Genomic DNA, 24373 nt, shown 5'->3' on the forward strand with positions numbered 1-24373 from the left:
TATATATATATAATATTCCATTACATAGCAGCAGCCGGAACACACTTGATTTTTATTGTTGTGAATGTGTTAGGTAAATATCATCTAGATTATTTGTATAGGCTCAAATTATGATAATTAGGAAATTGTAAAATTGTTATTTGGTACATTACACTATATATACTGCCTCTGTTGTGTGTTATGGTTTCATCAAATGTCTCTATTATCTCTGATTATTCTCAACATATATCTAGAGCCTAAAGAGAGACAACCCTAAATCCATGCCTGTCGGGTGGGCCCGCTTTTATCTGATGAAATCTTCACTCACATTTGGCAAGCCATGTTTCAATTTTGATTTGCTGGTATTTCTCTATCGTGTAATCTTTTTCGAAGAAACTGTTTCCTATGTTTCAGTCCACTTCCCGGTGACTTTTCCAGCTAGCAACCCTACCCCAGACTCACCTCTCCCTGCTTGGTCACCCCCCTGAAGACCCAGCTTGAATGGTCCAACCATGCATCCACACACAGTCTTTCCATCTGTGTGTGGTGGCGCATCAAACAACCACTTCAGCCATCGTTTGTCCAGTTGACTTGTTGTCTCTTCTCTCTAGATCTGGTCTTACCCTGTGTTGTCATGAGGTGAAAAGCAGATTGATATTTAAAAAATAACAAAATCATAATCAAATTAAGATTTAAATGCAAATCAAGTCGTCATAATACCCTAAAAACAAAATGCAATCCATATTAACAATGCTAGAAGCATAATAACGCTAATGAACATCCAACCAAGTGCAAGTCAAGAGATCAAGTGATAGAAGATGGTAAGAATAAATAGAGATATTTAGTGTACACTATACATGTAATTATGTATGTCAGAATAAGAAGAGCATGTATTTAAAGGATAGAGGAAGCTTCAGCGCCTGGACTATAAGTCACACATAGTTTGGATAAAGGTTTTAGGATTTATCTTAGATCCCTAGCTTACATTAAGTTCAAATGATGTTAGTAGACTGAAATACCCTATAGAATAGATACCTACGGGAAACATTTAAAGTAAAGGTAAATAAGTAAATTGGCTGAAATGCATCAGCTGCACCAAGATGATGTGTTGCATTATTAAACCCGTTTCAGCTCAGACAATCTGAGTTGGCATGGCTGTTTTATGCTCTTGTTCAGCTGCTAGATGGCTACATCTGTTGCTTGATGCAAACAGAACCACAAAGCTGAGGTTCTTTGATGGATCTCTTTCATCCCACACTTTTGGCATTCAATTACTGCTTTACTTTCTCCACCCTCCCATCATTACATTTATCTTTTAACACATGAAGTAGTTTACACACTACATTGTGGACTCCAGATAGTTTTAGCTTATCTTTTAAATTTACTGTTGCTCCTGGTTTGTCCTCCAATGATTATTTTCCACTTGCTAATTTTTTATAGACGGATTAAGTTTCCCTCTTAATTGAAGCCATTGTGATTGATATGGGTACTCAATAGATCAGAAGCAACAAACATTAACACATGTTGTTATCTTGTGACATTTTAGGGTGATGTTGGATGTGGGAAAACTATTGTAGCTTTTCTTGCATGTATGGAGGTTATTGGCTCAGGATATCAGGTAGGTCACCTCTTTTTTTCCTTTTGCATCATGTTAGTTTGTCTATGTAATCACTTGATTTCTCATTAGATTTATGGATGTCGAGCATGCAATATCTGATTTCTATGTTGGTCAGTTGTCATTTGGAGTTTTTTTCATTTTTGGAAACTTTACCATGTAATGCATATTAATGTCAGGTTTTCTTCTCTCATGATTAGGCTGCTTTTATGGTTCCAACTGAGTTGCTTGCAATCCAACATCATGAACACTTGCTTAATTTGCTTGAAAACTTGGGGGAGGTCAAGTTCAAGCCAACTGTTGCATTACTTACTGGCTCAACCCCACTAAAACAATCGCGGATGATTCGTAAGGTATAAATATTTTCTGGGGATAAAAAGTTGGGTATGATGTGAATCTAGTTCTGCTTTAACCTTTATGAAAATCTTATAAACTTATCTGTGTTGTGATGTTGCAGGGTATCCAGACTGGTGAAATCTCAATGGTCATAGGAACCCACAGTTTGATAGCAGAAAAAGTGGAATTCTCAGCCTTACGTATTGCTGTGGTGGATGAGCAGCATCGCTTTGGTGTGATTCAAAGAGGAAGGTTTAACAGTAAGGTGGTTCACTTCTCTATGTTTAGAATTTTATGTAGTTATTATACTATGCACTCACCCTCTTTTCTATAAAAAAAATCATGCACATATAGCAAGTTAGCAACAATTACACTTTGTTAGCTATATGGACCAATTTAAGCCTTTGACCTGTATCAAAAACCATGAACATGATAACAGACATTGAGGTAATTATTTAAATTTAGTTCAGATGAACAGCTATGAAAAAGATGATTGATGATCATTTGCGAAGCCTGCACAAGAACTATTCAGTTGGTGGATTTAGAATTTCATAGGTAACTATGGGTCTGTGGCAAACATTCATTTTATATTTTTCATGGGAATTATATCTACCTTGCTACTGCAAGTGGTACCTTTGCATGCATGGCTTTGATTTCTTATTCCTACATGTGATGTCTTCATTGCTCTTTTCCTTGTGTCTATTTTTTTCAATAATATTGTTTGGTGATCTCCTAACTTTTCTCGTAGTTATATTATTCATCTTCAATTTTGAGCATGGAAGAAGCTGTTACGGATAGCTCCTCAAAAAGTGATGCTTATATGGCCCCTCATGTTCTTGCCATGTCTGCTACTCCCATCCCAAGGACACTTGCACTTGCTTTATATGGTGATATGTCACTGACACAGGTACTTAATTTTTCCTCAATTATGTTAGAATATGTTTGATGTCTATAAACAACATTCATCCTATATTTCATCATAATCCTGTCCAAAGTGTCCCCGGGTATTATATTTCAGGGTAGATTTTGGGTTTTATATCAGTATCAGTTTTTGGCACTTACAGTGATCTGTTGTGGAATTTCGAGTGAACAGTTTTCGTTTGTGTCCTTGCAACACTTCGGTAATTTGTTGGGTCTATTTTATTGTGTTCTAAACAAAGTTTCTAAAGCCTGCTATTAAGAATGGGGGATGAAAGACTCCCTAATTTGGATATATTTTTACATCCTTGTGTTGTGACTTGTGATAATATCCTGTCTTATTAGTTCCTGCCTTTCCTGGTAATTTGTTTGTTTCTATTATGAAAAAACAACAATCAAGCCTTACTACCGCTTGGTGGGGTTGGCTGCATGGATTGAATGACATCGTAATGCTCTATTACAAAAACAAAATTAAACAAAGGAAGGGACCATTAAACAATTTGTGAGAGAAATTTTATGTTGATTGTTTCACTCATCTTTGTTTAGTTTTTTCTTTCTCTTCCCAATTTAGTATGTAAAATTATTTTTTGTTGCAAATGCTTACTTCTGTGCTTTCTCCCATCATAGATAACTGACTTACCTCCGGGAAGAATTCCTGTTAAAACCTATACCATTGAAGGAGATGACAAAGGATTTGAGAACGTCTACAAGGTGACGATCCTTTTATTATTTTTTTTTCTGGAGGAATTTGGCAATTATTTACCTTTTATTTATTTATGTAATTGACTGTAATTTCTAATTTAGACAATGGAATCGTGGTGATGGGGCTTCGACATGCCTTTGTATGACATGCCAATGTTGTGAAACCCGAACCAAATATCAAACCGGAAGAAGTCCCGTTTTAGGTTTAACCGGTTAACCGTTAGGTCGGACCGGATGATTTCATATATAATTAATAATTTTTATCTATAAATATATAATTATATATAAATGTAAAATTTTATATACTTAATAATTATTTATAACTAACATATATCTAGGAGCGAAGTAAAAGAAAACATTAGATTAATGTTCTATATTTTTTAATTTTTAAGAGAACCGTCCGGTTCACTTCCCGGGTTATTGCAGTTTAACCGGGTTTAGCATGGCCAGACCGGAATTTTCTCGGTTCAAAACGGTTTAACCACTCATTCGGTTTAGACTGTAAACCAGAGGCGTTTTCAAGTCCGGTCAGCAATCGGACCGGTTGGACCGTCCGGTCCGTTCTCACAACACCGTGACGTGTTACTATTATGTACTGTTTAGATGAGGATCAAACATTTCCTTCTAATACACACTCAACATTGGTTTTTTATTCATTTAATTAAATCTTTTAAGGTCAATGAACTTAGTTTTGCTGTCATGTTCTAAAGCCTTACACCTAATGTTGAAAAAAGAGAGATGAGAATACACCAAGCTTTAATTGGTATATATTAATTTTATTTTCACTATATCATAGAAAATATTGTTGACTTGATTGTAATCTTTGTATTGCTGAGAGATATTAGATTTTACTAGATAATTAGTTAGGGTAGTCGTAGTGGTTAATTAAGAAGTTACTTTTCATGCACCCAAATGAAGTGTATATTTGTGATTTGATAGTTTTCGTACGAATATTAGTGATGTTAGTATAAATGGTCATCATCTTGTATCACACCTATTTGGACCTGATAAGTGAATTATAGTTGTGTTACTTATCTATCTCTCTTATTCATTTTGTACCCAATCCACACAAAATGTCGACATTGTAAAGATCTGCAGTGTTGTACGATACACTGACCAGTGTCCACTATTTTACAAGCAAAATTTGTTTACCAATCAACTGTCAATCAGGCTCAGATTTGTGCTTTTCTGATAAGATTAAAGCTGTCATGTTTTGTATAATTTTTGCTTATACATGTGATTTTGACAGATGATGTTGGACGAGTTGGAAGATGGGGGTAAAGTTTATCTTGTCTACCCAATTATTGAACTTTCTGAGCAGTTGCCTCAGCTTCGTGCAGCTGCTGCAGATCTTGAAGTTATATCAAGCCAGTTTCAAGGATATAATTGTGGTTTATTACATGGAAAAATGAAAGGCGACGAAAAAGAAGAAACATTAAGAAAGTTTAGGGCCGGAGAACTGGATATACTACTTGCTACTCAAGTAATTGAGATCGGTGTTGATGTTCCAGATGCGTCTATGATGGTTGTGATGAACTCTGAGAGGTTTGGAATTGCTCAACTACACCAACTCAGAGGACGAGTTGGACGTGGGGTTAAGGCGTCAAAATGTATACTAGTTGCGTCAACATCGAGTAGCCTCAGTCGTTTGAAAATTTTAGAGAGATCATCAGATGGCTTTCATCTTGCTAATGTGGATCTTTTGTTACGTGGACCTGGTGACTTGCTTGGCAAGAAACAATCTGGACATCTTCCTGAATTTCCTGTTGCTAGATTGGAAGCTGATGGAAATATTTTGCAAGATGCACACACTGCAGCACTGGTAAGTATTATTTTATAACATCCCTCATAGCCATTGAGTTACTTATTACGACAGTTATCTGCAATAGTACTTTGGTTCAGTTAAGTTTCTTTTGTCATGGTCTGTTTACACTTCTTTCTAATTTTTTCCATATACTTTTTCCTTTTTTAGATGACTCTTTATTATTATATATTTTAAAGAAGTCCCTCTTCACACTTCCCAATTGTAACACCATTAGATGGCGATTGGTATCCGTCATGATTTTGAGCACATTCCTGGGAATATGATGCCCAATGAATTTAACTTGCCTGGGCGATTTTTTCTTTCTAATCTTCTGTTGAACACGGAGAACCATAGTCCTAAGTGAGATGCCTAGGATACCAAACACCATCTTAAACGTTGTTGAGATGACAAGCATCTCAATGGCATGACATGTTGATGTTTTGCTATTCTATGTCATGTCAAATAGGAATATCATCAAACATACTTTTTCACCATTATAGTTCGAAATAACAAGTGACTCATCTGGAAACATATGCAACTATAGGAGCTTTTCTGAGAAGGAAATAAGTTTTGGAACCAAATTAAAGATCAGTGTACAACTATTTGTGGCTAAAATTGGGTGTTTACACTATTTACCTGTTTTCTTTTTTGTGTGATTTGCTGCTCTTAGTGTTGTAGCTGATGAATTAGTTGTTTGCCAGTTTAAATAAGACACTAGTTTTCTGTGACGTTTTCATCCATACCATTAGGCTTCTGATTATTGTATGATATTTTCAAAACCCTCTTAGCTTCTTCGCTTGCTAGAATAAGGTTACATACATTTATACTTCATAGACTTTATTAGGTAAGAGCCTCATGTAGTAGGGCATTCTTTCTATCACCAAAAGTCCAAAACCATCTCAAGTAGTGACTGGTGAGGCCAGAGGGCATGCATACCACTTATCCAAACACCTTTATGTTATATTTCAATATATATACTGATTATGCTATCTTGTTTGAATTATTAAAATTTAAAATTAATTTACAATTGTTAAAAACTGATCATTTGCAGAAAGTTTTAAGTGCTTCTCATGATTTGGAGCAATTTCCTGCGCTTAAACTCGAGCTTAGCATGAGACAGCCACTTTGCCTGCTAGGGGATTAAGCCTTCATGTGATGTATGAAGTTACTATTTTCATTGTGATAACTTATATTGTAATTTATTTTGATGGGCTTTTCTTTAGTTATGATGTAAATGTAAACATGATTTTGCCTTTACACAAATCTTGATCCCTTGAAATGCCCTGTTATCATTTTACCCTGATTTGGCCATGATGCTTCCTTGTATTTAGTCCTAGTGTAATATCTAGATGTACCAAAGCAATTTACCAAGAAAATGGAATAAGAAGAATCTTAAAAAGCTTTACCTTTTGCTCCATTTTACTTATATATTGCAAAAATAGTATTGCTTGTCTTGCAAACTAAAGGTCATGTATTTAAATTCTGGAAATAGTTTTTTATTTGTAAGGGTAAGATTTTTATACTAGGTAGGAGTATCAGCCACTGGGTCACCCATTTTTAATTTATTATTACTAAGGTAACCTATTAAATTTGCAAGTTTAGTGAGGCTGGATGTGGTTGAAAGTGATTTAACATTTATGGAATCAACTAATAAAAAATGTTTCTTCAATTGTTTCCTCTTTAAAAGCGTATTCAGTAAACAAAAAAGTACATGGTTTGAGAAGCAAAATTATATTGCATAAATTAAAATGTGTAATATGTATAAAGCACTAACTTGGAGTTAGTTTAATAGTTTAATGATTAGACAAATCCTTAGGTTCTGAGGGCAAATAAATATATTTAATATCTATGAGCAACACTGGATATGAGAGATAGACACAATATTTGAAAGGGGATTAGTCTATCTTCTAAAGAGAGGAGAAAACTAGAGGAATCCAAACTATGGAAGCTAAACTAAGCAAATGTCAAATAAAAAATGCAAGGATAAGAAGTGTGGATGAGTATACTCTTTTTCGCTCATTCTTTTTCTAATTAATATATAGCCCATGCTAACATAAAATTAAAATAATGGACATGAATTTTATATTTTGGATGACATGGACACTTATCCCGATTTAAAATTAATTATATATTTGTAGTCATTGACAAGATATTGACATCTCTAATAACAGTTCATTATATGGGTATTTAGCTGTTACGTTTTAGGTTAATTCTGAGACATTATTTATGAAGAAACATGGTATGTGGTTTATGGTACATATGATAAATGAGAGAATTATATAAGGATGAGGTTGACTATGTGGTGTGTTCTATTGAGGAGTCCAATAACTTGGATGCTCTTACAATTGATGAATCACAAAGCAGTCTTCTAGTACATGAGCAGCGAATGTGATCTCATGTTGTAGAAAAGCAGGTTTTGAAAAGGTAACTCTTTGGTGAACCTTCAGGAGAAAGAGAATGAGGTTGTGGTGGAATGCGAGGAGGATGGCTTAATAATTATTTATAACTAACATATATCTAGGAGCGAAGTAAAAGAAAACATTAGATTAATGTTCTATATTTTTTAATTTTTAAGAGAACCGTCCGGTTCACTTCCCGGGTTATTGCAGTTTAACCGGGTTTAGCATGGCCAGACCGGAATTTTCTCGGTTCAAAACGGTTTAACCACTCATTCGGTTTAGACTGTAAACCAGAGGCGTTTTCAAGTCCGGTCAGCAATCGGACCGGTTGGACCGTCCGGTCCGTTCTCACAACACCGTGACGTGTTACTATTATGTACTGTTTAGATGAGGATCAAACATTTCCTTCTAATACACACTCAACATTGGTTTTTTATTCATTTAATTAAATCTTTTAAGGTCAATGAACTTAGTTTTGCTGTCATGTTCTAAAGCCTTACACCTAATGTTGAAAAAAGAGAGATGAGAATACACCAAGCTTTAATTGGTATATATTAATTTTATTTTCACTATATCATAGAAAATATTGTTGACTTGATTGTAATCTTTGTATTGCTGAGAGATATTAGATTTTACTAGATAATTAGTTAGGGTAGTCGTAGTGGTTAATTAAGAAGTTACTTTTCATGCACCCAAATGAAGTGTATATTTGTGATTTGATAGTTTTCGTACGAATATTAGTGATGTTAGTATAAATGGTCATCATCTTGTATCACACCTATTTGGACCTGATAAGTGAATTATAGTTGTGTTACTTATCTATCTCTCTTATTCATTTTGTACCCAATCCACACAAAATGTCGACATTGTAAAGATCTGCAGTGTTGTACGATACACTGACCAGTGTCCACTATTTTACAAGCAAAATTTGTTTACCAATCAACTGTCAATCAGGCTCAGATTTGTGCTTTTCTGATAAGATTAAAGCTGTCATGTTTTGTATAATTTTTGCTTATACATGTGATTTTGACAGATGATGTTGGACGAGTTGGAAGATGGGGGTAAAGTTTATCTTGTCTACCCAATTATTGAACTTTCTGAGCAGTTGCCTCAGCTTCGTGCAGCTGCTGCAGATCTTGAAGTTATATCAAGCCAGTTTCAAGGATATAATTGTGGTTTATTACATGGAAAAATGAAAGGCGACGAAAAAGAAGAAACATTAAGAAAGTTTAGGGCCGGAGAACTGGATATACTACTTGCTACTCAAGTAATTGAGATCGGTGTTGATGTTCCAGATGCGTCTATGATGGTTGTGATGAACTCTGAGAGGTTTGGAATTGCTCAACTACACCAACTCAGAGGACGAGTTGGACGTGGGGTTAAGGCGTCAAAATGTATACTAGTTGCGTCAACATCGAGTAGCCTCAGTCGTTTGAAAATTTTAGAGAGATCATCAGATGGCTTTCATCTTGCTAATGTGGATCTTTTGTTACGTGGACCTGGTGACTTGCTTGGCAAGAAACAATCTGGACATCTTCCTGAATTTCCTGTTGCTAGATTGGAAGCTGATGGAAATATTTTGCAAGATGCACACACTGCAGCACTGGTAAGTATTATTTTATAACATCCCTCATAGCCATTGAGTTACTTATTACGACAGTTATCTGCAATAGTACTTTGGTTCAGTTAAGTTTCTTTTGTCATGGTCTGTTTACACTTCTTTCTAATTTTTTCCATATACTTTTTCCTTTTTTAGATGACTCTTTATTATTATATATTTTAAAGAAGTCCCTCTTCACACTTCCCAATTGTAACACCATTAGATGGCGATTGGTATCCGTCATGATTTTGAGCACATTCCTGGGAATATGATGCCCAATGAATTTAACTTGCCTGGGCGATTTTTTCTTTCTAATCTTCTGTTGAACACGGAGAACCATAGTCCTAAGTGAGATGCCTAGGATACCAAACACCATCTTAAACGTTGTTGAGATGACAAGCATCTCAATGGCATGACATGTTGATGTTTTGCTATTCTATGTCATGTCAAATAGGAATATCATCAAACATACTTTTTCACCATTATAGTTCGAAATAACAAGTGACTCATCTGGAAACATATGCAACTATAGGAGCTTTTCTGAGAAGGAAATAAGTTTTGGAACCAAATTAAAGATCAGTGTACAACTATTTGTGGCTAAAATTGGGTGTTTACACTATTTACCTGTTTTCTTTTTTGTGTGATTTGCTGCTCTTAGTGTTGTAGCTGATGAATTAGTTGTTTGCCAGTTTAAATAAGACACTAGTTTTCTGTGACGTTTTCATCCATACCATTAGGCTTCTGATTATTGTATGATATTTTCAAAACCCTCTTAGCTTCTTCGCTTGCTAGAATAAGGTTACATACATTTATACTTCATAGACTTTATTAGGTAAGAGCCTCATGTAGTAGGGCATTCTTTCTATCACCAAAAGTCCAAAACCATCTCAAGTAGTGACTGGTGAGGCCAGAGGGCATGCATACCACTTATCCAAACACCTTTATGTTATATTTCAATATATATACTGATTATGCTATCTTGTTTGAATTATTAAAATTTAAAATTAATTTACAATTGTTAAAAACTGATCATTTGCAGAAAGTTTTAAGTGCTTCTCATGATTTGGAGCAATTTCCTGCGCTTAAACTCGAGCTTAGCATGAGACAGCCACTTTGCCTGCTAGGGGATTAAGCCTTCATGTGATGTATGAAGTTACTATTTTCATTGTGATAACTTATATTGTAATTTATTTTGATGGGCTTTTCTTTAGTTATGATGTAAATGTAAACATGATTTTGCCTTTACACAAATCTTGATCCCTTGAAATGCCCTGTTATCATTTTACCCTGATTTGGCCATGATGCTTCCTTGTATTTAGTCCTAGTGTAATATCTAGATGTACCAAAGCAATTTACCAAGAAAATGGAATAAGAAGAATCTTAAAAAGCTTTACCTTTTGCTCCATTTTACTTATATATTGCAAAAATAGTATTGCTTGTCTTGCAAACTAAAGGTCATGTATTTAAATTCTGGAAATAGTTTTTTATTTGTAAGGGTAAGATTTTTATACTAGGTAGGAGTATCAGCCACTGGGTCACCCATTTTTAATTTATTATTACTAAGGTAACCTATTAAATTTGCAAGTTTAGTGAGGCTGGATGTGGTTGAAAGTGATTTAACATTTATGGAATCAACTAATAAAAAATGTTTCTTCAATTGTTTCCTCTTTAAAAGCGTATTCAGTAAACAAAAAAGTACATGGTTTGAGAAGCAAAATTATATTGCATAAATTAAAATGTGTAATATGTATAAAGCACTAACTTGGAGTTAGTTTAATAGTTTAATGATTAGACAAATCCTTAGGTTCTGAGGGCAAATAAATATATTTAATATCTATGAGCAACACTGGATATGAGAGATAGACACAATATTTGAAAGGGGATTAGTCTATCTTCTAAAGAGAGGAGAAAACTAGAGGAATCCAAACTATGGAAGCTAAACTAAGCAAATGTCAAATAAAAAATGCAAGGATAAGAAGTGTGGATGAGTATACTCTTTTTCGCTCATTCTTTTTCTAATTAATATATAGCCCATGCTAACATAAAATTAAAATAATGGACATGAATTTTATATTTTGGATGACATGGACACTTATCCCGATTTAAAATTAATTATATATTTGTAGTCATTGACAAGATATTGACATCTCTAATAACAGTTCATTATATGGGTATTTAGCTGTTACGTTTTAGGTTAATTCTGAGACATTATTTATGAAGAAACATGGTATGTGGTTTATGGTACATATGATAAATGAGAGAATTATATAAGGATGAGGTTGACTATGTGGTGTGTTCTATTGAGGAGTCCAATAACTTGGATGCTCTTACAATTGATGAATCACAAAGCAGTCTTCTAGTACATGAGCAGCGAATGTGATCTCATGTTGTAGAAAAGCAGGTTTTGAAAAGGTAACTCTTTGGTGAACCTTCAGGAGAAAGAGAATGAGGTTGTGGTGGAATGCGAGGAGGATGGGGTGGATGCCGGATAAATTTTGATAAATAGAATTCGAATGTTATTCCTGCCAAAACAAGTGACATAGACATATTTTATGAGATAACAGATATGCTCCGAACTTGGTCACTTTCAATATGAGTGAGAGTCAAATGAAGTAATCAAATTCAGCAAATTATGTTGAAGGAGGTGGAGAACTGTTATTGATGTCATATGTGAAAGATAAAGGAGTGAGCAAAGAAGAATTATGGTGTCTATACTCTGGATGCAGCAACATATGTGTGACTGTTTTGCTGAACTTTATGAAATCTTTAGGACAAATGTGTGACTAGGAGACAATTCAAGCATCAATGTGATGTTAAAAGGCAAAATTAGACTTCTGGTAAATAGTATTCTACATTTACATCCAAATGTTTTTTTGTCTTCCAAAATGGAAAATTAAGTAACAACTTATAAAGTATTGATCAACTCATTTAGATGATTCTACCATTTACCATAAATACGGTATATTGAATTCAGCTTACTAAATGTCTCATAAAATTAATTAGAAATTAACGAACTATGTACCCAAGTGAACCATGTATCCATACTACGTACTAGATAATTATTGATCAGGTAGGTGGCTTAGAAGGGGCTTGATACCCTCATAGAAAGAGGATCATGCAAAATTTACCATCCTGAAAAGAGGTTGATTTTGGAGATTGCAATGTCTTCAAATTGGATGTTTCAAACTGTCTGCAACAACATAACTAAAGAAAAAAGCTTGTTTCAATACTTTTATGGAAGAACCAGCCCGTCTTTGACACTAAATTAAAAAAGAAATTCATTTCACTCTTTTTTCGAGAATTCCCTTACTCATAGGATAAGGAAGCAATCTCTTTCAGGATGCATGGTTGCCCCCAACAAATGTCGCTCCCAGAAATTCAACCCTTGACCTTTTGGTCATCATGGGGAGATCTAGTGGAGCTTTACATTCCTAGATCATCGCCTTGTTGGTAATCCATTTAAGTCTGCAGCCACATGGAGAGCCTCTCAATTTCTTTATTGTTGCATCTTGATATTTGTTGCCCAATCTGCCCCATACCGAACAGTAACAAAATGTAACTTATCAGTTTTATAGATGACTTTAGTAGTAAAATATGGCTTTAGTTTCTGGTTGATAAATCAGAAGCTTTTATTGAATTTAGTTATAAAAGGTCTTTCGTAGGGGTCCTAGGGGGTGAGTTCACATCACAAGAATTCAGTGATTTTTGCAATGAGAATTGAGAATGGTATCTGGAGGTAGCTGAAAGCTCCATATACCCCTCAACAGAATATGCCATATAGCAGGGAAAGATCGTAGAAATATGTTTCTGAGCATGCCCTCATGACAAAAGTTTATGGGAATTTGGTGTATAGTTTATGGTGTAAAATTATTAATGGGATAAACTATTGACAATAATGAGATATTTTAATCAAAACATATCAAAGTTTTACATTATTAAATGACTAATGATCCACTTACTCTAAGAGCTCATATATATTTATTAATTCAAACCATTAGATTTCATTCAAATTGATAGCTAAAATGTTATAAGTGAATTCCCTCCCTTATTAAATTACTTCTAAATCTTTGGTCATAACCTTAAACTTCAAGCTTTTAAGTAACGGAAATATATATAAGTTGCCTACTTAAGCCAAGTTAACACAAGAATGAAAGTTCAGCAAATGTTAAGCTATATAAAGAAAACTTAATTTTTACATCCCAAGGTAGTTGGATAGGGATAAACTATTGGTGTATAGTGTGTCCCACAACACTAAATTATTCCACTAATTTAAACCCCAACCCATGAATAGCAATAACAATGAGGTAGATAGCAAAAGATAGCTAAATGTTTTAATGAGATTATGTAAAGAGCATAAATACACAAACTTCTAACAAACAGTTGAAGATCAATGGTATTTCAGTTATAGGAACATTTCTATATAGTTTAGTGGGAGCAAGAGACTCTTAAATTTGCTATTCCCATGGAATAATAAAAGGAAAAGAGAACACTGAATAATTTTATCAACAACGAAAATTCTGAATATCTTGTACTCTTTCCCATTGAACAACCCCCAGCATCCATTCTAACCAATGTTATTAAATTAATGTATCATCAACATTCATTACATTGTTGAGGGTGAGATGTACAATGATGTAAAGATGGGAGGGGGAAAGAGCTTCTAAAGTTGGAAAATCTTAAAGCTGGGATCAGAAGAGAAAAGTAAAACAGTTTGAGGTTACTTAACAACGACAGCTACCACGTCTCAACGTTACACGACCTCAGGTTGCTCCAGTGTATAAAATATGCTGCAAACATCACTGTTTCTCTATGAATATAATGAGGTATGCAAGTTCTCCCATTTTAAAGATTGTCTCAGAGAATAATGCAGATCATATTATAGGAGTCGATGGAACTAAGCAATGATATCCTCCTCATTATCTTCATCACTATCCCCCTCACTATTCTCAAACAAGTCCTCAGGAGGGTCATAGATGATCATATTCGGGAAAATCTCTAAGAAGTCATCTTTTACTTTCTCTCTTAATTCTGGATATGGAATCAGCCCTTTTAACATCACGCGAAACGGCAATGACAGAGGGGGATCAGGAGATTGTCTCATTTCTTCATATATTTCCATCGCCTCTGAGGGCAATCCACCATCCAGAAATGCTCTAATGATGTCTCCAAATGTATGCTGATCAAATAGAACTTCCTCTCCCTTCAAATCTCTCCAAACCCTCTTCGTTTCTTCCACTCTTTGGTTTCTTGCAAGCATCATAAGCATGTCTCTATAAAAGAACATGTCTGGCCGGTACCATATTTCTTTGCGCACTATATTATACAACTGAGAAATGAAAGATTTGTCAACAAAAGCACCTATGCCTAATAAAATACAACTGTCCTGTTATGAGCATTCATTAACTCATGTATTTGAAAATGAGACCAAATAGTGAACTAAATTTTCCATAAATCAAAGCCAACAACAAGAACTCAGTATTATAAATAAGTAATAATATGTTAGTTGAAATTTTAACCTTTTCTGTCTTGATTTTCCTTCTGGTTAAATTTGTATTAGACATATGCTACATATTATAGTAAAGCAGGCAACTTTTGATCTTAAGTGCAGAAGCACAAAGGCCATTAAGGCCTGAAGCAAAGGAATTCAACATTAAAAGAAGCAACTTCAGTTTCAAGTTATGCTGAAATACTAGTTAATACTCTCCGCACCTTCTCATAGCGAATACTTAAGTGCAATAAAATAAAAGCCATTACTTAACCTTCTCATGCCATCACACATCTAATAGTAAAAGAGAAAGACAGAGAATAGGGATTCGTTTGTTCAAGACTTTTTCTTGAAAAAATAACCTGTTATATTTAAAAAAAATACTTTCAAAATATTCTAAACTGATTGAGTAAGCTTTTTGAAGAAAAAAAAAAAGGGTTTTAGAAGCTGTTCATTGTACCTTCTGGAATTAATCTATGCAACAACATAGATAATGAGTAACAAAAGACATCAACAATGAAACAAGAAAACACAAGCACAAACCTTCATGCAGAGAAAGACCTGGTCCTGTCGCTGGAACTCAGCCAGGACTGCAACAAGGTCGGACTTAAGCAAGCGAGAAACTTGTGACTGGATGAAGCGGTCGAGCCGAACCGGATTGGATTGGAGCCTCTTAAGCTCTTTAGCAACGATGAGGCCTTCTTTGCCAATTTCCTTCTTCCGCCTCCATATTGAAAGACTTGGGCTCGAGGCCGAACCGGAAACAAACCAGTGAGGATTTAGGATGGTGCGTGAGATGTTAGCCGGAGAAGAAGCTCTTCGCAGTGCAAGACGCAGCATTAAAAGGTACTTGGAGGAAGTGACACTGCCATTAATGACTTCAACATTTAGTGTTTGTATAATATTGCATTGGACATATCACATTCAACTCTCCTCAGGTTTTCGGTAATTTTATGTTTACAAATACCTTCCTATTTAGAAAAGATTTTGCTAATCAGTGCCCTAGTGTACCAGAATGGCACAATCAGTCACCACAACGATAGATATCTCTCAATCACATCACATTGTAGAAAAAATTAAGTGGTTGCATGTATGATTCTCTCATTTACCCTAAGTATTGTGTACCAAATTCAACGAACAGTATACCACATTCTGGATTCGTCATAGAGAATGACTCATAAAATTAATATAAAAGTGACGACCGCATACTCAAGCGAACCACATACCCGTACCCCGTATCAGGTAAAATATGGCCAGCTCTCAACTCAACTCTAAAAAATGATGATCATTGGTTTAACAACTTCCTATAAGCAACCCATAAGCAGGTGAAAACCGTTTCTCTTAAAACATGCCATTTCCAATAGTTTCACCAGCAATTCATTTTGAAAAAAATAAATCATGACTACAAAGTAATTTTTGTTCCTGCTATGATAACTAAAACAATATGCACCACCAGCATCAATTTATAAAGAAGCATTTTATCAAACAGCTTGCAATCAAAAAAATAGAATAAGAAATGGATGGAATACTTAATGAAAAACTAATAATGGAAGTGATACACATATAGAGATAGAAGCAGACCTGAAGGAATTAACCGGTATGGTGGTGTAGCAGGTGGGTCCGGTGAGAATAGAGGATATTGTGGCCACAACAAGTTGGAAATGGAAATGAGAATGAAAATGGAGATATAGCAATGGAATTGGATAAGGTACTATGGCTTTTGTGTCTCACTCTCAATTGTACCAAATACAGGATTTTGTGCCACAACCATGAAGAATGGGGAAGAGAGAACCGTTGAGAGGGAATTTTCCACAAAGTGCCTGTCAAGTTTTCACCTGCTTCCATTATTTAACGAGAATAATAAAATATTTGCTTCCATTATTTAACGAGAATAATAAAATATTTCCTTCAATATAAAATTTACTCATTTTTTGATATGGGTCTTATTTTTGTTGTTATTGTAAATTTTAATTTTAAAATATAATATATAAAAGAAAAAAGACACATGTCAAAGATGAATAGATTTAAATTGATAAGTTGTCTTTAGGTATAAGGATATATTTTATTCTCTTATTTAATTGAGAGTAATATCTATCCAACACTAGTGTAAAGGTTTTCACACACTGAACATAATATTCATCATTCATTTATATTAATTTTTTTAAGAATTAATAATAATTATATACGAATAAATGTAGAGAAAAAATGTATGCATTGACATTATATAAGTTTTATAGATGATCAGTATATCACCCAACATTCATTAGGGATGAACATGGGTCGGGTTGAGACGAATTAAGACTTGTCCTTATCCGACCCTAAATGTTGGCCGAGTGATTTTTTGAACTCAGATCCGACCATAGACTTGTAGCTAATCCGACCCTAAATATGGATCGCTTCAACGTTCAAACTCAAATAATATGGAACATAATGCATATCATTTTAGATAAAATATAATGCATATCATTTTAGATAAAATTTTATAATATTATTTATTAATACTAGCATGTTGACAGGCACTGTCGTGCCTGTCAACCCGCTTTCATATCATTTATAATGTGTAGTTTGTATGTCATAAATGTCAAATATAATATTATGTGTTAAATATTTGTAATATACAATTGAATTTATTCGATCAGTGTTAAATTGAACATTCATGTTCTACATTAAAAACTGATAGTAATAATGTAAGAAGAAGAAATAGTTAACCAAATAATATGGAACATATATAGGAACATTGGGTTATATATGATTTTTTGGTAAAAATTAGAAAATAGTGAGGACAAAATAGGGAGAACCATAAATTACACCATGATTGATGATTATTTTGGGTTTTCCCCTTATAAGTAGTATAGATGAATATGTAAATTTACATATATAAAATGATATACGTATATATATTATTAATCATGTAAACATTCGACCAAAAAAATTAAAGAATCAATGATACATTCGACCAGAAAAATGATATTATTCTCTATACATTTGAATAGAGACACATACAAACAAGATGAATGAGTGACTATGGGATGAGTCGGGACGAGTCATGCTTGATCCCGACTCTATGAGAACCGACTTTATTTAGGTTCAATCATGATCAGACCATACTGAATGAACGGGTAAGGTCGGGTCTTGCTTAGTCCTCCCATTCATTTATGTTTAATCATTATTGTTTTTTCAAAAAATAGTAATCCAAATTAATCGTGGATGATATGGTGATTATGTATAAATCTTTACACTAATAATGCATATATATTACAATCATAGATGTATGCACAATATTGCATCCTTTACAAAATCACTATTGACTATTCAAAAAGTAATATAAATAAATAGTGAATGATATATTTATTGTGCATAAATACATACACTAAATACATAGATATTACACACTAAAATAAAAACTAATATATATTTATCGATATAAGAGAATTATGTCTTACTTAAATTTGACATATTTGGAGGGCATGAGAGAAAGTCTTAACAAAAAATATATCAAATGAATATTAGTCCTACTATTAATAAAAGAGATAAAATAATAACAATCATAAACCAAATGATTGGAAAAGATCTAGATATTAATATTTTTTTAATTGACTTAATTTATGATAGATTATTACAATGTTTTTTAATTCATTTAGTAAACTTCAATCTTTTTGGGTACTTCGAAGAGTATTTCCCCACTTTTTTCTTGGTATAGAATTAATATCTTTTAGGGTGTATGACTGTTTCTCATAATAATTTTAGTAAACTTCAACTAGTAGTAATAGCATTAAAGTTTGATTTTTGTTGTATATTTATGCATAAATTATTTAAAAAAATTGTTTATTTATCCATACTATTATAAAGGAAAATAATGTTTAAATTTTATAATTTTATGCTATCATATTTTATCCTTTAGTAAGAATTTATATTTCAAACTTACTTTTATTATATTTTCTTTTAAGTCTTATTCATAATAAATTTTATATGTTTTATTTTCAAAATTTTAGTACAATTTATTCTTGGTATTATCATGGATATCATTTTAACTAATTTTTTCCAAGTTTTGTGACTCTTTCTTTCATCAAGCATCATTATGAATCATAGTTATAAAAACTGTACCGTACCGGCCGGTTCAACCGGAAAACCGGTGAACCGGGCCCCTAACCGGTACGGTACAGGTGTTGAACCGGCCAAGTATCAAAGTCGGTCAAAAATGGTCAGAATCGGTTAAAACCGGTGAACCGGCCGGTATTTTACTAAACCGGTTGGTTTATACACATATATATTTTTTTTAAAAAAACTTAAAAACTTAAAAACCCATTACAAGGAGACTCATCTTTCCAACTCTTCTTCAACACTTCAAGGCACATGCTTCCAAAGCATATTTAGATTACATATTTTAGTTCATAACATTCGTGTGTAATCTCAGTGACATTTGTATAATCTTGGAGTAATATAGGATTTAGTAAAAAAAATATAATATTCATATAAGATAACTTTGAGTCCTTGATATTAAATGTTAAAACTCTAAATTTATTTGTTTTATAGAGTGAGTTGTGAAGTTATGTCATTTATTTATATTTTGTGGTTGTTAAGTGATACTTTTGGATTTATATATGTTTTTTAATTTAGACTTTGAATTTGTTAAAGACTTAAAGTTGTTTATTCATGTGAATTTTGAGTAGATTATAAATATGGATTATAAATTTCAGTATCTACCTATTTCGAATTTTTTTGTTATAGGTTTGTATATATAAAAATATAAGTAGGTATGTCCGGTTTAACCGGCATGCGGTTTAATTACTGAACCACTATACCACTATACCAGTACCCTGACTGGTTTGATAACCGGTACAGTTTTAACAACACTGAATGTGATATACCTATATTTGTTTTTTTTTTAAACTAAATTAGGTTTTATTATATTTATATAAAAGAATTCTTCATGCAAATTCAAGTAACAATATTTGTTTTTCTTATTAACCTTACAATGTTTTTTGTCAATATTAAAATGTTTTATTTTAGTTCTCATCTCATATCTCAAAACGCATAATCTTTCATAGCACAGCTTCATAAGCAGTGGATAAAGAGAGAGAAAGAGGAACAAGGAAGAGACACCGCACCCCTCTGGTATTGTTAATTCTTCCCCTCGTTCTTCAGAGTCACACCATGCTTCATACATTACCTTCTTGATTTTATCTTCCTTTTATAGAATTTGGTTTAGTTTATGTTTATGTACTGGGATTTTTAATTTAATGAACTTGGATGCTACAAATATGTGTTATGCTTAGAATTATGTATCCCTCTTTTGGAAAAATGGGTCCCTTTTATTGAAGAGATGGAGAGTGTTGTGAGAAAATTATTGGGTGTGTTATGTGTTATACTCATAAATGTGGTGATTTTCATGTTAGAAATTGGGTTGGTTGAATGTGCTGCAGCATTTCTGAGAGAACTAGATTCTTATATTTCCTTTAGTTTTATGAACTGACTTGTAGAAGCCCCGTTAAGGAGCGTAGTCCAGATGGAGGGTTCCAATAGTTAGTGACAGAGGGATATAAGAAAAAATTATAGGCAAGATTATTAAGAAGGATTTAAAGGCAAAATGTTTGTTTATAACCATGATTACAGCAGGATATTATGGAATCGTTTGATTCGTGTAGCTGACCCTGCATAATGGTTAAAAGGCTTGGTTGTTGTTTTGTTATTGTCTTCGGTTAACTAGCCCAGTAGAACTCCTTCGGGATTTAGTTTTACTGATTGGATTTTGGGAAGAACTGACCAGGATAGAGGGGCTGAAATGTTACATCAAAAGTTTCCGTATTCAATAAAGGGAAGCGTAAATGGACGATGGATTGAAGTATCCACACTGTTTCAAGGGGAGTGTGAAAGTCGAAGAATTTTGTTGCCATTTGGGCTTGGTCATTTCAATTCAATTTTGAACTTATTTGGATCCCTTTTTGTTAAATTTGTTTGTCACTACAATGATTATTTTCCTCTATTTTCTGTGAAGAAGTTAGCCAGCTTGTTAGGAGTGTTGTTTGGAAATTGTTAAATAGAATATTGCTTGGGATATGACATTATCTCTCTTGTTTCACAGCTGGTCATACAGTGATGTGGTAGGACTGTAGTATGTATTATTTTAAAGGCGTTACTCACTCGTCCACGTAATAATATTTCAGCTGAAGCAATCTGACTTGAAGCTTGGTTCTATGAAATATTAGAGTGTGATGTTTGAATTTTGGGGTACCTGATCTATTTGACAAAAATGAATAGTGCTCAAATTACTGCATACCAGCCTGGGATTTATGTGAAAAATGTATCTCAGTTTCGCCAGCTTCATTCTAAACCATGTGTTTTGTCAATGAGTACTAATCCTTGCTCTAGCATATCACTGGGAAAAAGAGGAAAACCTTCATTTGGCTTGAAATGTCGGCCCATTTCTAAATCTCGTGAACCTCTTCATATTTGCTTGGCTGGTGGAAATGGGATGGAAACTAATGATGAGGTATTGCCTCTTTTTAGTTGCAACTTAGTATGCTACCTTGTTATTGATGTTATGGTAAGCATGCTTATAATGCTTTTATCAAATGAATGATGTAGTGTAATGTATGAAATTTAAGGTGCCTGATCTTTTTGACAGATAAACCCTACCCAAGTTACTTTACCTGTGATTTATGTCAAATATATCTTAATTGCACTATCTTTCTTTTAGATTATGCATGTTTAGACGACCAATAATATTTTAAAAGCGAGATGATGCAACTGAAACATATTTCCGTTTTTCAAAGACCAATTCAAGTTGGGATAAGATACACAACTTTCCTTTCAATATAAATCAGTGTGCTTTACTTACCCCTTTAATTTTTTATTATAGAATGTTACCCCTAAAAGCTAGAAAACCATTTATCATTTGCTGGTTCTTGTGGATGCTCTTAAGTTGTTGAATCATGGATTCACAATCAGAAAATATGCTATTTTAGTTAAAGAAGCATGTGTTCTGAAATACAACAGAGCAATGGTTCGGAGGGATAAATTGCTAAAATAAGGAACTAAGGGTATATAACATGAACCTAAGCTGCAGGAGTCATCATGTGTTTTACCAAAAAATATGCTTAGTCGTAGCTCAAACAGATAGAATAGATTAAATAGAAGCAACTCTTTTCTTTTCAAGACCACTCAACCACACACAAAAGGATCATACCATGAATCTGTGCAAAATAGATGAGTATTAGTTATATATATTTTGGTTTGCATATTCCCACATTTTTCTAAGCATTATCAATGTAATCAGAATTCCCCATTGAAGTCTCTTGAGAAAGCTATGGAAAAATTTAAGGGACCATCAATAGAGGATGTACTACGCCAGCAAATTAACAAAGGAGAATACTTGGAAGGTGGGGGCAGTGGAGCAAAGCCACCGGGAGGTGATGGTGGCAGTGGTGGCGGTGGTGATGGTCCTGCTGACCCTGGTGGAGAAGAAGAGGAAACTCCTGCTGAGATATTTGATGAGTATCTTCAAATGATTTTTGGAACTCTTGGCTTTATATTTCTGGTACTCTCTTTCTCTCTCCAATGTGTTTGTACTGCTTAGTTAGTATTGTGTACAAACAAATGCGCTTCCTTCACATTCTTTATTTTGTCTTAGAAACTATGAATTTTGAAAAGTGAAAAGTCCAAGTGGAATGGTTCTAACCAAAATACTGTAGTAATCATGTAATTTATGGAAGAAGTCTTCCAAGTTAAACTGCATTAATAGTGTAAATTACTGATAATGATAGCTAATTGCTGAAGTCCTCGGAATATGTTAATATGCACATTTCTGGTGTGAAACAAATCACCATAGACATGATTAATAGTTTAATACTTAACAGAGTTGATAGGTCTCAAATGCCTATGCCCCATTTTTTGACATACAAGCTCTAATATTTTTCTCCAGTACATCTATATCCTCACTGGCGAGGAACTGACAAAGCTAGCCAGAGACTTTATCAAATATAAATTTGGTGGAAACCCGAGTGTTCGACTGAAGAATGCCATGTATGAGTGGGGAGAATTCTACAGGAGCATGGTAGAGGAAGAAGAGATTGAGGAGGATTGGTTGGAGACGGCCATTCTTAATACCCCAACTTGGTGGCACAACCCGGACACTGCATATTCAGATGAACCCAATGAAGATGGAGATGAAGATGAAGATGAAGATGAAGATGCTGATCCCTTTTCAAATGAAGATGATGATGACTCATATTTCTATTAGGTTTTGTATAATCCTGTTTTCAGTGCATTGCCCTTTCTTTCCTTTGTTTTGTCCTCAGAGATTAATGGAGCCAGGAAATGACTTAGGCTGAATTTGTATCAACTAAAGTTGTTTCTGTATAAACATTTGGAGTCCATTTAATTATCATCATTTGTTGCTAAGATTAGTTGGTTGAGGTGGACGATGTACAACATAACTTTATTTGTGGTCAGGTGTTCAAATCTTGAAATAATCAAAGATGGCGTATAGTGTCCGGATACAGTAGAGAGATATAAATCCCGATCAACCTCTTCTACAGCAACCAAAGAACAAACCCATTCACACTTCTCTAACCAGAACTCAATGTTGCTGATTCCAACTCAGTATCTGCATCACAACAAATAACTGAGTTCAGTTCTTAACATAAGCAATGTAATGGCAATTGGAATCAAAATTTTCAAAACTCTCACTTCTGCTTACAATGACAATTCAAGATCCAAACATTATTATAGAAATGGGATCAATGTTAGTCCTGCCTCCACTGTAAGGTTTGTGGACCCAGTTGATGAAGAAGAACACAATAGGGAAACTAAACATCATACTTTTGTTCCAGTTCCTGCTCCTCCGTCACATCTACCTCCGCGAAAACGATGTCGTCTGATCCTCTAATCATTGTTCTAGCCTTGATTGGTTACCAACTCATGCTTGCAATTTCTGATTTTGATGGTGTGTGGGCCAGATTGAAGGTGTGTGAGATTGAAAGGTTAGTGATGAGGACATGATAGGGATTGAAAATGCAACCTGGCATAACAAGTGAACTACACAAGTGCAATTTACACCAAACTCATGTTTTGTGCATAGTCCTCCAATCTTCCGACCGTTTCTTGCAGTGGAAGAAAATTGACAGTTTGTTTCCCGATTTCGGCAATGAACCCAGAAACCTTAGGCTTGGTCTTGCTACCGATGAAATGATTATGTATGAAGCTTGAGTAGTATTCATAATTCATGACATCTTCTCCTGGTAATTTACAACTTATCTCCTTAGTTGTGCATGAAGCGTTATGTTAAATTTAACTATTTGGGGTCCTATACACCAAGAATTGACATTGATGTTTATCAAAGTCCTTTGATTGAAGACTTGAGAATGTTGTCGGATGAAGACATGAATGTGTACAAAGGGTATTATTGTTGTGAGATTTTCAGAATGTGTACGAAGGGTATTATTGTTGTGAGATTTTCAGAATGTGTACGAAGGGTATTATTGTTGTGAGATTTTCAAAATGTGTACAAAGGGTATTATTGTTGTGAGATTTTCAA

The 24373-nt window shown here is 34.0% G+C and overlaps 4 protein-coding genes across 5 annotated transcripts in view; 3 read left to right on the forward strand and 1 right to left on the reverse strand.

The window, feature by feature from the left end:
- LOC109360831 (ATP-dependent DNA helicase homolog RECG, chloroplastic) overlaps nt 1-6663 on the forward strand; it is a 20270-nt gene extending 13607 nt beyond the window's left edge. For both annotated transcript variants that reach the window (XM_019605975.1, XM_019605974.1), the window contains exons 11-17: nt 1526-1597; nt 1795-1947; nt 2052-2195; nt 2679-2837; nt 3476-3559; nt 4800-5372; nt 6406-6663. In XM_019605975.1, the coding sequence (XP_019461520.1) occupies nt 1526-1597; nt 1795-1947; nt 2052-2195; nt 2679-2837; nt 3476-3559; nt 4800-5372; nt 6406-6498 (1278 nt within the window). In that variant the 3' untranslated portion in view covers nt 6499-6663. The remainder of the gene's footprint in view (nt 1-1525; nt 1598-1794; nt 1948-2051; nt 2196-2678; nt 2838-3475; nt 3560-4799; nt 5373-6405) is intronic.
- Nucleotides 8766-10650, forward strand: LOC109359236 (ATP-dependent DNA helicase homolog RECG, chloroplastic-like). The gene is made up of 2 exons (XM_019603824.1): nt 8766-9359; nt 10393-10650. Exons 1-2 carry the CDS (start codon nt 8787-8789, stop codon nt 10483-10485), a joined length of 666 nt encoding a protein of 221 aa, XP_019459369.1. The 5' UTR covers nt 8766-8786; the 3' UTR covers nt 10486-10650.
- Nucleotides 14020-16663, reverse strand: LOC109359159 (pentatricopeptide repeat-containing protein At1g62350). The gene is made up of 4 exons (XM_019603722.1): nt 16420-16663; nt 15382-15703; nt 14208-14679; nt 14020-14174 (listed from the first exon to the last, which is right to left on the reverse strand). Exons 2-3 carry the CDS (start codon nt 15676-15678, stop codon nt 14248-14250), a joined length of 729 nt encoding a protein of 242 aa, XP_019459267.1. The 5' UTR covers nt 15679-15703; nt 16420-16663; the 3' UTR covers nt 14020-14174; nt 14208-14247.
- Nucleotides 19846-23238, forward strand: LOC109360974. The gene is made up of 4 exons (XM_019606230.1): nt 19846-19953; nt 21003-21328; nt 22115-22375; nt 22760-23238. The coding sequence occupies exons 2-4, from the start codon at nt 21089-21091 to the stop codon at nt 23075-23077; spliced, it is 819 nt and encodes a 272-aa protein (XP_019461775.1). The 5' UTR covers nt 19846-19953; nt 21003-21088; the 3' UTR covers nt 23078-23238.

Source organism: Lupinus angustifolius, chromosome LG11 (assembly GCF_001865875.1).
Source record: "Lupinus angustifolius cultivar Tanjil chromosome LG11, LupAngTanjil_v1.0, whole genome shotgun sequence".
In the NCBI taxonomy this organism is placed as follows: domain Eukaryota; kingdom Viridiplantae; phylum Streptophyta; class Magnoliopsida; order Fabales; family Fabaceae; genus Lupinus; species Lupinus angustifolius.